Source organism: Lates calcarifer, linkage group LG6, assembly GCF_001640805.2.
Source record: "Lates calcarifer isolate ASB-BC8 linkage group LG6, TLL_Latcal_v3, whole genome shotgun sequence".
In the NCBI taxonomy this organism is placed as follows: domain Eukaryota; kingdom Metazoa; phylum Chordata; class Actinopteri; family Centropomidae; genus Lates; species Lates calcarifer.
This window is the reverse complement of record NC_066838.1, coordinates 22,896,445-22,912,314: the sequence shown is the minus strand read 5'-3', so window position 1 is coordinate 22,912,314 and position 15,870 is coordinate 22,896,445. Positions and strand designations below refer to the sequence as shown.

General features: G+C 43.4%; 2 protein-coding genes across 4 annotated transcripts in view; one reads left to right on the top strand and one right to left on the bottom strand.

The window, feature by feature from the left end:
- Positions 1-4: 4 nt before the first annotated feature.
- Positions 5-2,784, bottom strand: si:ch73-206d17.1 (tyrosine-protein kinase STYK1). Of its 2 annotated transcripts, none has more exons than XM_018684506.2 (10): positions 2,638-2,784; positions 2,430-2,537; positions 2,085-2,228; positions 1,729-1,929; positions 1,392-1,573; positions 1,198-1,278; positions 752-969; positions 627-667; positions 421-517; positions 5-280 (listed from the first exon to the last, which is right to left on the bottom strand). In XM_018684506.2, exons 2-10 carry the CDS (start codon positions 2,476-2,478, stop codon positions 109-111), a joined length of 1,185 nt encoding a protein of 394 aa, XP_018540022.1. In that variant the 5' UTR covers positions 2,479-2,537; positions 2,638-2,784; the 3' UTR covers positions 5-108. The 2 variants fall into 2 exon arrangements, with proteins under 2 accessions (XP_018540022.1, XP_018540102.1); XM_018684586.2 differs by having other exon boundaries at positions 2,085-2,177.
- Positions 2,785-3,613: 829 nt separating this feature from the next.
- magi3a (membrane associated guanylate kinase, WW and PDZ domain containing 3a) overlaps positions 3,614-15,870 on the top strand; it is a 102,476-nt gene continuing 90,219 nt past the window's right edge. The window contains exon 1 of one of the 2 annotated variants that reach the window (XM_018684406.2): positions 3,614-4,870. In XM_018684406.2, the coding sequence (XP_018539922.1) occupies positions 4,564-4,870 (307 nt within the window). In that variant the 5' untranslated portion in view covers positions 3,614-4,563. The remainder of the gene's footprint in view (positions 4,871-15,870) is intronic. The other variant, XM_018684336.2, reaches the window with a different exon arrangement.

Genomic DNA, 15,870 nt, shown 5'->3' with positions numbered 1-15,870 from the left:
GTGGTATTAATTCATTCAAATTTAATGGAAGTTATCCAACAGAACTCAAACTTTATACGTTGATAATTTCCTTTTAATGGATGTTGCCACATTTGTTTGTACATGAGTTTATGAGAGCAGACCTGCCTTTCTGTTGTACTCAAATATGTCTATGACCTCAGGAACATGAAGAGGTTTAATAGCTGCTAGGTGGATTGAGGACTCCAACAGCTTTATGACGGCTGAGAATGCAGGTCTGTCTTTGAAACTCCACATCCAACAGTACTTCATCAGATCATACCTAAAAGAAATACATAAGGAATTTAAAACACATCTGTCTTAAAGGAATGTTTCAACATTTTGGGAAAAACACAGTGGGGAAATATCTGGTGCTGGTTGACAGATCTTTTTACTAACTTTTCTTTAAACTAGTTTACTTACAAAGGTCCTCCACAATTCTCTGGTCTCTTCATTCGATAAGACCCCTGGAGCTTTGGAAGGACAGACTGGGGCTCTAACTCAGGGTATGGAGGAGAGCCTGAGATCAAAAGTATTCTTGCATCAATTAATGTAACTTTAATCTGAAAGGGCAGATAGAGTGATGGATAAAATAATTTGTTTACAGGTAACAGAACATGGGGCTTTACCTAATGTAATCAGTTCATACAGTAGGATTCCAAATGACCACCTAAGAAAGAGAACATTTTCTGACTCACTAATGCCAAACAGCACATTCTATGTTTCGTTTTCTCAGCCATAACTGTGGCCTTACACGTCACTCCTGTCGATACTGAGCTGCATCATGATCTTCTCTGGAGCCTGCCATTTGAGAGGCACCTCTGTTGCCCTCTGCCTAATTGCTGGATCCATTTTGCGTCCTCCAAATGCTACACCCAGTCCAGACACCCGGGCTGAGAGGCCTGGGCCAATTAAGATGTTCCTGGCAGCAACATCACCGTGCACCAGCCTGTGTTCTGACATCAGGTAATCCTGAGGGAGGAATCGATTATAGCTGAACATATCACTCTTTGGTTGAAATACTCATTCAAAATTCAAGATAAATAACACATTTTTCCTGGTACCATGGGGAAAAATGGCAAGTGCATCATGACCTGCAGCAGTACAGAATTGAATTTTCAGTAGAACATGGGATCTAAATTCAGCTCATTTTAGTCTAGCTGTTTGTTGGAAATAATTGGTCTATAAAAAGTGACTCACCAAGCCAGCTGCAACCTGCTTCGCCACCAGAAACACTGACCTCTCAGAAAAGTTCTGTAATGGATCTGCACTGATGGAGTTCTTCAAGAGGGAAGAAAAATGTATTTGTCATTGAGCTAAAATTATGAACAGGAGATTGCATGTTTCATTAAATTTAAGTCCATGTTTGGACCGATGCTGTGTGCCACTCTTACATTTCTGAGTGTCCAGAGGAAGTGAAGGAGGTTCCCTGGGCTGTAGGTGTCCAAGACCAGATACATGGGCAGACGCTTGGTCTGACAGTACAACATCTGCACCACGTTGTCATGTTTACACACTGTGGCATGGAACAGGAGCCACTCCACAAACTCCTTAGCTTCGGGGTGGTTGGGGCCATCTATATGAAGTCGCATTAATAACAAAGTGTTACAGGTCTTATAATAGAGTGAATAATGTTATTAGCTGTTTTTTTTAAATTATAATTACAATATATGTTAATGCCCATGTTGCTCCACTACTTGTGAAAACACCAGTGACAGATTCACGCTGTACCTCGAAGACATTTAACCACCACAGCAGAGGAGGCACCATCTTTCTTCTTCAGCAGACCTTTACAAATGGGGCCATAGCGGCCTGTCTGCCAAAACTCTAGTCCCTCAAGAACACACTCTTCGGGGATTTCCCAGGAATACAAAGCCTGCTGGACCTTTGGAGTGCTTACACAGGCTGCAGTCAGGGACACACTCTGCTGGCCTGTTAAAAAACACAATGGTAGATACTGGTGGATTAGATAAATAAGAACTTGGCACAGCTATCAGGCACTGATGTACCATAACTATAGAATTTTCTTTGGTTTTCTTTTTCTTTTAGTGTTTTCTAGTGTTATAAAGAGTTACTGCAGTTCATACCATTTGCAAAATGAGGCAAGGGGCTCTGTCCTCTTTGTTTGTTCTTGTGGAGACTGCAGAAGATCAGAGTCACCACTAAAACTGTGCTGAGAGCTAACAGAGAAGGAATGATAATCAGAGCAAGAGGACCTGATGACTCCTCATCTAAACAACAAACGAAAGATGGCACAGATTCAGTGCATTTCAGAGCAATTTGTCATTGTGTACTTGTCTTAAGTTCAGTAAGAAAAGTGAAGGGGAGAACATCTACACAAAGGCAGGAGAGGAATCAGGACTTGGAGCACAATTCAAAATTCAACCTTTAGCTGTTTGCAATGCAGTGAAAGTGAAATGTCTAAAACTTACAGCACTCGAGGAGCGAGGTAGCATTGCTACATTTTATGTTGACATCCATGAGGAGCAGCTGACATTTCTCACATATGAGAGAAATAGCAGAAATTCAAAAGTTTGTCCCTGTGGTGAGAAAAACTAATTAACTATGAAGGAACTTCAAATTGAAAATCAAGCATGGCATGAAGTGAAATTGCTACAAATTATTTTAAGTTTCTCCTACCTGACTCCTGATGCCCTCATAATCGAGTGAGCACAGATTTCCAACCTTATAATTAAATAAAAATGAACAGCAGCTGAGATGTTGAAAAATGACAGTAACAAAGCTGTTATCAACTGCTCTCAGCTTTGTCTGTCTGCCTGTGAGGGCGCTGACCGACATGGTGAGCTGGAAAGTTGACTGACTGTTAATCATTAATAAATCAACAGAAATGATAACATTAACAGGTGTTGTGCTCACACCTACTGCAACCTTAACAGCTAACTGATTAAACTGTGACTATTATACGCATAAAAGCGCCATGGTTAGTTTGTTCTAATGACCTAGATGGGAAATTTGGCTGTGGCTCATCAAACAATGAACAGAACACTCATTAGAAAAAATGCAACACAGGAGCAAGAAGTAAAAACACTTTAAAAAACAAGTGAAGATTGGTAAAGGCCAATGAAAATGAAGGGGTAAAACGTGTGTGAAAGTGTAGATGCTGGTTGTGGATGCTGATAATTCTCTTTAAAGCACAGTTTATGTGCATCTTACTGAGAGGTGCGTAAAATGAGGCACCAGCCTCTCACCATTACAACCACAAGAGGGCAGACTTGCGTAAGAAATCGCCTCCAGCACGGCACAGTTCTGAGAACAGGACAGGCTGAAGTTCTCCCACGTTTTTCGTGGAGTTTAAACCTAGGTGGTAAAGCTCAGTTATCACCTGGAAGTTCGAGCCTGTTACATGAGGAGCACACAGCAACAGGCAGGAAACATCAGACCAAAGGTCGACTGTCCTGAACTGACAATAGACATTTCCCACGTGAAAATGTGTCCCAGTGCGGGAACTCCGCCTCCTTAAACACACCATGGAAACAAAATCTAGCGCTTCCCAATCACAGGAGACCCGCCTCTAGCCATTTACTATTGGTTCAACTGAGAGGCTTTAGGACCGTCCTCCAACCTCTGATTGGACAAAACCCCCTACACTCAGGAAGGCAACACGGAAAAAGCTTTTGAAAAAAAAAAAGTTATGGAGTGAAGCCTAATCGGATCACGTCTGTTGCATGCTGCTGCGTAGTTTTTAGTGGGAAAAATCCCCACAGTGCTTCCGGAGAAGCAGGAGAGAGCGCAGAGCAGGCAACTAAGAACAAGAAGCAGGGTTTCATTGTTCTGAAAGGATCGGATAACCGCTCGGTTCACAGGAGGGCCAGGTATGTTTTTCCGTTTCCAAGGGCTGCCTTGCTGATGTCACCGCGGAGGAGGGCTGGAGCGGAGGACAGGTGCGCAGAGTAAAGTTACCTCTTCAGTGGGCTTGGATGAACAACTGTCACGGAGCGGAGAGTCACCCAACAGCTGATTAATCTCCTTGGAAATCAGTTTTCGAAGTTTTCCAGTATTTGTTTAAGCCCCTTTCCGGGCAGTGTTATACACTTGTCTTTTTTTGAAGTGTTTGGTGGAATATATTTCACTCCACGCTTTTGGAAGTGACAGTCTCTGGTGCGCACAGACAACAGGGCTCACGGGATCCCTGCTGCTGTATAATACCAAGATTTAACGGCGCGAGGAAGCTGCTATTGTTTTTTTTTTTTTTTTTTTTAGTACACATAGCTGTGAACTGGGGTGTGGGATCGAGACGCCCCAGCATCACAACCATCACTTTCCGCTTCAATGCGACACTGACGCAGCTGATCTCGCATCCCGGTCGCAGACAGGTGATGCTGGAGTAATTCAATGGAAGGATAAATTGTCAGCGGAGGGAGTTCGATCTAAAAAAAAGAGACTTGTTTTCTCTGGAATGGAATACAACACAAGAAAGCAGCCCCAACTTCTGTAATCTGCAATGATTTTTCCGTGCGTCATTGCGTCTTAGGATCAGAAGCGGGTCTTTGCGCTGAAGGACAATCGTTCTTGGACTTGCTTTCGGGTTTACAAGAGCTTCCAACAATGTCCAAGACACTGAAAAAGAAGAAGCACTGGTCCACTAAAGTGCAGGAGTGCACCGTGTCGTGGGGGGGTTCCGGGGAGTTGGTCACGGTAGTTGAGGTGCGAGGCGGCGCTGAGCTGGGAGAGTTCCCGTACCTCGGACACATAGTTTCGGAGGCGATGGTTTGTCACGCCGGGAGGTTTCCCAGCAGCGGGGACGTGCTGCTGGAGGTGAACGGCACTCCGGTGAGCGGACTCACTAACCGAGACACGCTGGCTGTCATCCGCCACTTTCGGGAGCCCATCCGCCTGAAGACTGTGAAACCAGGTGTGTACCCATCCTCATGTTGAATAACAATGACCCCCCCTCAAACTCCCCACTCCACATACACAACCAAACCTGTGGTGTGTGTCAAATGCTTTAAAATGGTTTGTTACAGCAGAGTAGCCTGAAGATTGAGAGGCTTACAGAACAGGTGTGACCAGTGTCATGAATAAATTAGAGGAAGTTCGGGGTACAGCCTCACAGCTGAGCCCCTATTCGTCTTTAGGACAATGGCGTGTGTGGAAACACGTCTATGGGTCAGTTTTCTTCTTTCAGCTGGTTTAATCACATCTGAATTGTCTTATCTGCATGCCTCCTTTTCATTCATGTGTTAACATACAATTTTCTACTAGCTACTGCTTTTGCCTCTGCACAGTCCTGCCATACAACATAAGTGATGGCCATGCTTGTTCATAGTAGCCAGATGTGTAAGCACTACAACCTTTGTCTGAACCCATCCAGTAATCTCCTTTGCATCATGCACAAGTATTGCCCGTCCGACTCTGAGCTTGTGTACTGTACAGCAGCACACTCGTATAGTTATCACACGTACATGCAGATGCACACACAGACACTGCATTAAAGTCATTGTCATTCCCTGTCTGTCGGCTCACATAAAATCTTATTGATTGGATTTATGTGTCTGTTATTACCTGTCGTACGAGCAATTAGTTTGTCCTTCTTTATGGCTCACAGACATGCCTAATGAATCTGATAAATGTGCCAAACCATGGTGACAGGCAAACTCTAGCAGTCATGTGTGTGTGGATGGATGAATTTGATAGAGTCACTGCTGAGTGTGGCACTTTTGCAAACACTTAGCAGGGATTTGTTAATGGTATCCTTGCCAGCTTAGACAGTGTCAGTCTGCTTGCAGCACTGAGCTGAGTCCAAGTCTAATTGAATCAATTAGGCCCATATCCTTAAATCCCCAGGGTGCTGTGCTAGCCTGGCGACAAGCTTTGACACCTTGACTGGCGGGCATCCTTGCTTCATGGTGGTCTCTCTGCCATACATTAGGTCTGCCTGTTGATTAGGGTTAAGATAGGTGATTAAAATATCATGATCCAGTTTTATGCATGACATGAGACCAAACCAAACCTTTCACAGGAATAAAACAAAGTCTTTAAATGCATTTGCTTGTGTTTGGACATTGGAATCAAGTTTGGCAAAGGTGCATTGTTTTAGATTCCACAACACTCACACTGTCTCTAGCTTTCCAACATTTTCTCTTGACCTTGTGTTATGTAATGTCAGTTGAATGGTAAGTGATGCTCGAGCTGCACTTTGACGTGTGCAGGCTGCTTACCATTGGCTCCTCTTGGGGCCTCACTGTGTGTTTATATCTTTGTCCCCTCTCTCATGATTAATTCATGCTTCATCCATCATTGATGGGCGTTCCGTGCCAAGATGAGGTGGCTGATGGGCAGGATCAGATGTTGCTGTGGATGTAAGCTTGTATCCTCTTGAGATTGCAAAGTTGGCAGAGGAGATAAATGCTAGGACTGAGCAGTGGAGTTTGGGGTTAATTTTAGGTGATTGTTAAAGATTTCTGTGGCTGTTTCCAAAAAAGTACTTTTGTAGACCTGTCACAGCACAGTGTTGCTTGTGTGCCTTGTATTTGCACAACATCATCATCATTAGTGTCCCCCAGTTTCCCTTATTTCCTCACTACCTAGTTTGTCTTAACTTTGTCTTCTCCGCTCAGCCGATAACACCTTATTGTCTCTCTTCTGGACTTTTAGCAGCTGCATGAGTGTAGCTTCTAAATCAAACCTGATTTTGCGTCTTCACAACAGCTGAGACTTCTTGATGCCTCCGCCTGCGCAGTTAGGACAGAAAACAGAAGTTTATCTGGAGTGGTCATCTGGCACCAGACCAGCTGATGCACTCAGTATGCAGTTCCCATCTTGTGAGAGGAGCAAGGCAATAGACGGTAACCTTGAGGGAACGATTGAGAGTAGAGGTGTAGTGATTGCACATACCTATTGCAGCTTAGAGACTTGTGAGTGGGTAGCTCATTGATTAATGCTGTAAACAGACTTAGATCTGCTTGTTTTTGCCTCATGGAGCTTAATGGATGGACCATTTAGCTCTTAGGCCCCAGAGCGCCCTTGATTCACAAACCAGGCCTGTAATGGAAACTGGGAAATAGGTTTTCAAAAGGTTTTCTAAAAGTCTGAAAGATAGATAATGGTAATAATACTGAGATGACCAACGTTTACATTTTACAGTACTACCCTAGAGATCACATCAGAATGATGTATATATGAATACATTTCTGTAGGCAAGGTCTAGGTGAATTCTTATCACAGGTCAGCTGGTGTACTGTGGTGGTAAGTGTTCTTCTCTGGAGACTGAGAGACTTAATTACTAAAAAAAAAGTGAATCAAACATTCTCATGGTAAATGCACTTTAATGCTCCACTGTGTTATCAGCTTGGAACATAATACACCATTATTAATACAAATGCTTAATAATGCCAATATTTATTAAAGTAAGGCAGCGATGATACTGTGATACTGTGTATAAGTATAGTAGAAAGAATCTTGAGAATCCCCGGGAGTTTCCTATCTACAGAGGAGCATTTTATTTTAAATGTATAGTAGGCGCACAGCACTTAGCAGCAATACAGCATATAGAGAAAAGTGAACTGCAAAAATGTGTAATTTCATACAATAACATCCCACTTAATACCCAAGGAGAGGTGCTAAAAATGAGCTGCTCTCAGTATTTTTTATTTACCATTTTCATTTAGGAGAGAGCTATGGATAACTAAAGTACTTAAGATATCTCACTTGGGGCTTTTATTCTGATATGCACAAATTATGTGTCAGTTTTTAGTTCTTGTTTTGGATCTAATTTGCTCTTTTTCAAGTGTGCAAGACTTTTTTTTACTAAAGAGGCCAGAGAAGGATCCTGAAGAAAAAAGATGCCCTGGTAACAAAAAGCTTGTATAATTGAGTGTGAGATAATTGCAGTGGGTTTTTATTCCACCTGTTAGACTTTCTTCTACAGAGACAAACTCAAAAGACTCACCTCCCTTTCTCTGATCCTCTTACACTGTTATACATCACCGAGCTGTGGTGTTTAGTACTTCCCAGGATTTACCTCATGATGAAGTGTTTTAATATACTGTCTAGATGTACCTACATTCACACTCTGTGGAGTTTGGTACTCTACATTACACAGCATTTTCCCATAACCCCTTCTGACAACCACCTGAGAGTGTGACTGGACTTGTTGCATCCAGTTATGGTTTACACATGTGACTGGATTTAGCAGTTGAGGCAAGTGAGAGTCGCAACCTGTATTCAAAATAAACATGTCTTGTGTTCAGGGCAGCAACTAACAATGATTTTAATTGTATAAAAATCTGCATATATTTTTTTTGTTTTGCTTTATTTATAAAATGTCAGAGTATTGTTAAAGAAAATACATGTTATTAATTTCCTACTGTCCAGGATGATATCTTCAAAAGCCCAAAACACAAAGATATTCAGTTTATGATAATGTATGACAAAGAAAAGCATTAAATTCATAACCAACCAGCCTTAACATCATGTGGTAATTTGCTACCTATTTCTCTCCAAAATAAGCAGTCGCAGTCTCTTTTTGTCGCACCAGTGGTGTCATATTGAGGTTACCACTTCATACGTTGCATCAGCAGCGCAGGAGCAATAAGCACACTGCCTGTGTTAATGTGGTCCTCCCCACGTTGCAGTCAGGGCTTCTATGACTAAGCTTCTCTAAACCAGCTGAGAGGAGCTGTCAGGATCTCTCTTGCTCTGTGGCTCCTTCTCCCCACGGTAAATGTAACTTCTGTTCCTCTCACTGCCTTTGTCATATTTGCATCTAGAGTGAAGCCCAGGTTTGGCTCTCTCTTTTGAGTATACCTCGAGAAGAAGGTGATTTTACTGTAACCAGACAACCTAGGTATCAGAGCACAGTCTTTTCTCTTTATGCTTCAAGTGCACAAAAAACCCAAAAGGTCCACAAGCAAAACTTCACAGTCAGACCACTGCAGCTTTTTTGTGTAAGTCAGTCCTGGGTTGCAAAATAATCTTCAATCCTGTTCCTTCTCTCACCTCATGCTCCTCCTGCAGCTCTAAACATGGAGGCCATTCAGTATTGCAAGAGCAAATGGAGCTTTCCTGGCACACCTCTCCTGTGTGCTCTCTCTGCTGCATCCTATTTTCTGTGTAAGTGTGAGCGTGTTTAAGTATATGCGTATCACCACTGTACACCTGATGTGACATCCACCCATCATCCCCTCCCACTGGCTGGTCTCCCGGCTCATTCCCCAAACCTGTCACACTTCTCCACCCTCCTCCCTGCCAGCCCCCTCAGCGGTGAGGGACGACGGTGCGAGCGGATGGGCATGCTGAAACCCCCAGACGGCAGCAGCTGCTCTGAATACCAAAACACGCCTCTTCCACTCTTTTTCATCCCTCCCCAGAGCAGCCCCCACCTTCTGCAGCTCACAACCCCTCACGCTCTCCTAGTCCACACCCTCTGTCTAACAACGTTTACACTTCTGCCTCCTCCTGTCCTGCATTTCTTCCCTCCTTCTTCTGTAGTGCAAGTCGGTTCAGTGAGGGGGAAAGAAATGACTGATGGGAGAGGAAGACTGAAGGTTTGCTCAATATGATTGCTCATTTAAGGATTCCTGCATCATTCTTACCGTCTTGGAACCATCAGCGAATCGCAGCAGAGCTCCCCAAATCTCCCCCAGATGTTTAGTGACATGTGCATCCTTCTTCATTCTGCCTTGTTATGCTGTCCATAGAGCCGCATTGCGGTAATGAAAAGGCCTGCAACAAAGAAAGCATTTTCATATGAGCCATGCCTCTCACTGGCAGGCACCATGACTTGGCAGGCACGTTTAAAAGCAGTGGAGATGAGTGTGTGCTGATTCACCAAGATTGCCTCTTTCTACTCGCTGAGTGGCCGTGCTGCGATGTCAGCAGCGGCAGCGTCTCCAGGTTGCTGCTGGTGAAAATGGATGGTGGAGTTTAGAGATGTGCATGCACATACATCCTCTTCCTTAGAGACTCTTGCCTCAGCTTTCCTCAGCTTGACTCCTAATTGGTCTCCCTCCAACAGTAAGCCATCCCCGCAGCTGTTTATCCTTTTTGAGATAAGGTAAGGTCAGCTTCTAAACAGTGCGTATACGTAACAGAGACCAGAGTCTGGCACTCCCTCTGTCATGAGGGATGATAACCTCCAATGTTGCACTGTGTGAATTCAGTTCAGCTTTTTTGTGTTTCACCCATTTTTTTCATTGTAATCTTGCCATGCACCTAAAAGTGATGTTTCTTGCTGCAAAAGGACAATGAACAACACAGCTGGACGTAAACAAGATTTTTGTAATGTTGCCTCTGCTACTGGAAGATAGTTAAGAGAAAATTAAGAGAAAGTAAAAAGATGTTTCAGTCTATGCACCAGATGAAAAAAGCAGGGTGATATTTTTTTCAGTTAAACCCAGTGATTATCCCTTTTTGTGTATGTATGAAGTTAAGTTAGAATAAGTGCTCTGGCAGTTGGATTAACCCATGTTAAACTTGATTTTGAGAATGTAAATCAGTGACCGGCACAGCAGCAGTTATTTTGGCAACTGTTAACTGGGTTTTTCCCTCTCAGCCATTAACATTCTCATTGCTTTGCTGCACTGATACTGACTTCCTGATAAGGAATGTTTGTGCCCCCAGCCTGAGACGAACAGCGGGAAGTAGCTGGGATGGAGTGAGCTGCTGTCACACATCAAGTGTCTCTGAAGAGGCTGTGCTTTTAGCAGAAATGCACCAGCACCTGACCCTGGTGTGTTTGAGGGACAGATTGGCCACAGGCCGATTAACTGAAGAAATTGTCCCTTTTGTGTTGCCATGAGCAGCAGACGGTGACTTGGTTCAAAAAGGGAAATAGAGATAGAGTGAAGGAAATTGACTGTTATGAATCAATACACAGGTGCACATGTGGATAGAGGGATATCAGGGATAGATTATCTGATAGTTGATTGAACAGAGTTTCCTCCAGATGCACACTCGCTGTCCTCTGTGGAGAGCCTATTTGGGGACTTTGTTTCTGGCTGGGTCTGTATGAAACATCCCTGTGGTGTTGCTGCAGAGTCAATAACGGGAACAGGGAGAGGAGGCAGCTGGCACGCCGCTGTCTTGGAAATTTCCCTGAGAAGGATTCTCTTTTGAAGGATGTATTGGATTTAAACGGGGAGGGAAAAAAATAAATGATGAACAGGTTTAGAGGAAAGAAAATGGGGTCAAAGAGGGAGGAGTGCAGACAATAGGAGGGAGAGGAAAGAGTGAGAAGGAGAAAGAATGGCAGGAGAAGACACAGAGGATTGGAGAGGTATGAACAGGACAAAGAAGATAAGAAAGAGCAATAATAATCTCAGGGCTGAAAATGATTATGTTGCCATTAATCATGATAAAAGTATTGATTCTCTGTTGTGACTGTCTGAAATGATTGTGCCTGCTGTTCATCAGGCTAACACTTACTATTTCAGACTTACGCCATAGTCAGTATATCCAATCATGTCTGCAAGTAACCAGTGTGTGTGAGCTGACTGCATATGTGTGTGTAAGCATGCATGATAATGAAAAATGAAGGCACATCTGAATTGGTTTCCACTTCTGGTTGCCTTTTTGAGGCCGAACACAATCATAGAGAAAGACAGCACGCTTCCCTCTCTGCACTTTCTAATGCTGCCAGAATATCATCTTAGTAATTTTGCTCGTATTCCTTTACCATATCTCTTTTCTTTGACATTGAAGGAGGATGTAGAGGTAGTGCTGTTTTGACTTTCTTGGATTCATTTTCCCATAGATCTCAGGAGTTTATTTTGGAGGGGAATGATAAGACTAAGACAGATTGCCTGTCTGTGTAGTGTGGAATTGTGCATACCTCCGTTCCTCCAGTTGGGATTTTGTTTATACTTTGGGTAATAAATCAGTTGAGAAGACTCAATCCCAGAGTTCAGTCTCCTCGTTGGCTGTGGTACCTCAGACTTGGCCCCGTGCCCGAGCTGACGGGCCTTCGTCAATACTCATTCTGCCAGCGCAGCCCACTCAGCTGTTTAGTCGTGGTACTCCACCTCAAGGAATCGATTTCGCCCCCTTTTGCTCGTGCCCGTGACAACATCTCATATCAAACAGATATAAAGCCCGCTGCCCTCCTAACTCAACCTCACAGTAACCACCTACTCAGCCAGCTGCTGCTGTGGCCCCATCTGCTCTTAGAGCTGCAGCTCTGCCAGTGTTTGTGCCAAACCTTTGCATGAGAATGGTGAAGAGAGTGAGAGTATTTTGTGCCTGACCACTGAAACTTCCTCATTCCTTTTTATATTGTCCTTTGTGTTTTTGAAGACCAAAGTGAAAATCCTGCTTCTATATATTTGATTTATGTTTGATCGGGTCAAGCTAGATATGTTATTACCGGCTAAACTGAACTCCAGTCATTAGTTTGACTGGACATAAGCAAGGTTGTTTAAAACTGTTCAGACACAGACAAACAGGAAATCCTGAAGTCATCAAATTGCTGCATAGATGAAAAACAAAATGAATTTGAAGATGCATTTGTTATTGATGCACTGTGTGTACTTCTCCCTCCCACTACGGTCTGTGGAGATGAGGTTCCCTGGGTGTCCTCATTAGAATTCATGGATGTCAGGATCTCAGCCCAGCCAATTTAGCTTGCTTTGCTCCTTAGCTTCCCTAACAGGTTATTGATCGAGTCCAATCTCATCCCTGTTAAGTCAGCCGACACATCCGGAGCCGCTGCATGCGCCCAAGGGCCTGATCTTTATGAAAAGTCGAGGACACCAGGAGGACGTCTTGCTTACAGTGTATTTGACTCACAGCTCTTATTCACAATGTTTTCCCTTTTGCAGAGGGTGCCAGTGCACTCACAGTGACCGGTGATTGTATCTGTTTTGACAGCCTGCCTTCTCAGTATTCAGCTCATGAAGGGTTTTTCTTATTTTCTGCTAATAAACCAATCCCAGGACACAAATTGCAGAATATTTCTGCGCCTGACGTGAGGAGGAGAACTTGGACACTCTGCTCTTGTGAGTGTGTGTTTGGTTATCAGGTGTTTGGCTTGTTTTTTCCTTTTTTTAAAGGCCAAAGCACACACAGTGACAAATTTGCCCCCCAGGCTTTGGCAGCAGCCGTCGCCAAACTCTCTGAGGTCTTCGAGCAAATTGACTCAAGAGATCACATGCGCATTACTCACTGTTTAAAGTAAGCAGAGGGACGTGTCTCTCTGCAATCCTGACGTTGTAATGATGTAATCACTGGAGTATTCACTAGTACCAGTCATTCAAGCCTGTCATACTATAGCCAAGGCAGATTGTTTGAATAGTTCTCAGATATGCTGTGTTGCTACAAATAAAGGCAGCCCTTGAGGAGAGACTTCTGTTCTGTCCTCTTTAAGCAGAGAGACTTTCTGTCTGCCCTGGCTTGTATAGCGGAGTATCTTCACCTGCCTCAGAGGTTATGACCAGGTCATGTTGTGTGTGTTCAGGGCAGCCATTCTTGTATATTTCCCATCACCCTTTGACCCTAATGCACCCTGCTGTTCAAACTGTGTGCTACATTTGGCAGAAAAACCACTGTATATTTATATTTCCTGTCCCCGTGATCACCTTCAGCAGTGTGTTGTTGTCACAGTGTGACACAGTATGATGTTTGCTGAAAAGAGTGTCATTGGTTTTGGCCCTGTCAGCTGTTGTTTGTCATTTTTCCAGGGTTCAGTCCAACAGCAGCTTCAGTAAGAACAATTAGTTCAGTCATACCATCTGATCACTGAAAAATATATTACTCTAGGAGAACGTTTCTAAAGTGTTAGTACGGATGTTGTGTTGTTACAGTTTTCTTGCATAATCAGTCGAAACTTGTAATGATGACATGGCTTGAAACTTTCCCTGACATCTGTTTGACAAATAGGTTCATTGTTGTCGGTGCACGGTCCCACAGGAGGGCTTGAGTGTTTATCTGGGAATGGCGATCATGTGTGGAATGCAGTTATTTCAGATTTGTTGAGCACAGTGTGAACTGCTATGACGCTCCACCAGTGTATTGTTACCAACAGGTGCTTGTTCTGGCAGAAATTTCACATTGTTTCCATGTCGCCTCTCCCTCCAAGGAGATCACACTTCTACTTCAAGAAGACAGTTGCTTCTGTTGTATATACCACACATACAATCACAACTTTGTCAGCCTTTAGAAAATGTCTCAATCTTAAGGTGTGAATCTTTATTCTGAAAGTTGTCTTTTCTATAGTTCCTGTTCCCTAGATATAGCTCTCCTTTGTCCTGGCATATATCTGTGTGTGGTTTGCTTTTCTTTAGTACAATGCATCAAAACCTCATCAAGCATCATTCAAGGCCCATCATTTGTATGCCAGTCATCATATCATATTTCTGGCAGATGTCCTTTTAATGAAAAGTGGTTTCAAGGTGCCGTGGCCTTGAGGTCCCTAAATCTGTTATGATTCCAGTCGAGCTATCATGCTGAAACATCTCTCCAGAAAATCACTCGTAAAGTGGTCGTACTCGTAGGACTTCCTTATTGTCTCTGGAAGATTCACTCAGTGAAGAGGAATGTAGTCCAACTGGTGTTGTTTTAGTGTCTACAACCTGTTTTCTCCTTCTCATATGTAAAAAACGAGGAGTGTTGAAACATCTGAAACTTTTCTGAGTGACCTGTCTTTACACCACAGAGTAATTATAAAACTGATGAATTTCAGTCTTTCAGAGTTTCGAAGCTGAGAAAAGCGGTGTGTTTTGGCTGAGGTATAAGGGAAAACTCGAGTATAAGAACTGGCAAATCTTTACTTGAAAGGTCTAAAATTTGGCTTTGGAAAATGGGAGTTGCCTTTAGCTAGTCCGGGGAACTGCCAGGCTCGTACTGCTTTCATGATATCAGACTTCCTCTTGACTGGTCCAGGGCTTAGTGGAGCTGTTATGGGATGGCATTGCTGCTGTCTGTGTGCCCAGGCTGCCTGAGAGCCTGTGTGTCAGGGGGCTCCTTAGGAGCTGGCAGAGTAGCACAGCTCACACTGATTCAACACTTCTGTTGACAGGCGCCACAGCTAGGTTGAGAAGTAAACACACATGCAGACTCAGGGATGGGTGCTCATGCGCATGAACATACACACACAAACACACACATGTGCACAAATGATGGATAAAGTTCAGATTCTTCTTGACAGCCACCCACCCGTCTGTTGACCTGCATGACCCCTCACAGCGGTTTAGCACGAGATGGCTCCAGACTGGACATATGGGAATGAGAAGAAATAGATCCTCTTGTCATGAAACATGTTTTCAGTGCTGTCATCACAAGCATGTGAGATGTGTGTTTTATGCCCATGTAAGGATAATTGGTAACTTATTGGCAGTTATTTCACAGCATAGATTGATGTCACACAGTGACAGTCTCTTGGCAGTGTCAGCTTTGAGGTTTAGTTGTGCTGAAAAAATTGTTATCTTAAGCATGTTACAATATTATCTCATAATGGGATTTGATGATTTTGTTTTCCACATCAGATTCTTAGGATCTTAGCTTTTACAATGCATCTATTGCCTCCATATGTCTGTTCACTAAGTTATAACCAGCATCAACTTTGTTGATTCATCATGCTGCTTGTCTTGTTGTGGGAGGACACCCATTACCCCCACAGTACAGCAGAACATCCAAAATCTAACCAGCAAATATACGTGCAGCAGTAATACAGTCTGCAAAATACAGATGCCAGAAAAGTAAATCAAACAAAAGAAAAACACTCAACAGAATTTTTTGGCACTATTTGATACTGCAGCATCATTTTCCCAACCCCTGCCACCTGAATGCCAGCCAGTGGATCTCTGTCACAGACGCAGGCACAGAGACTCACGCAGGGTATGTGTGTTTGTGACTTAAAAGCTGCTGCGGTTTTGAAGAGATGACTTACTCACCTCTGCTGTGAGTCATACATCCATTGAA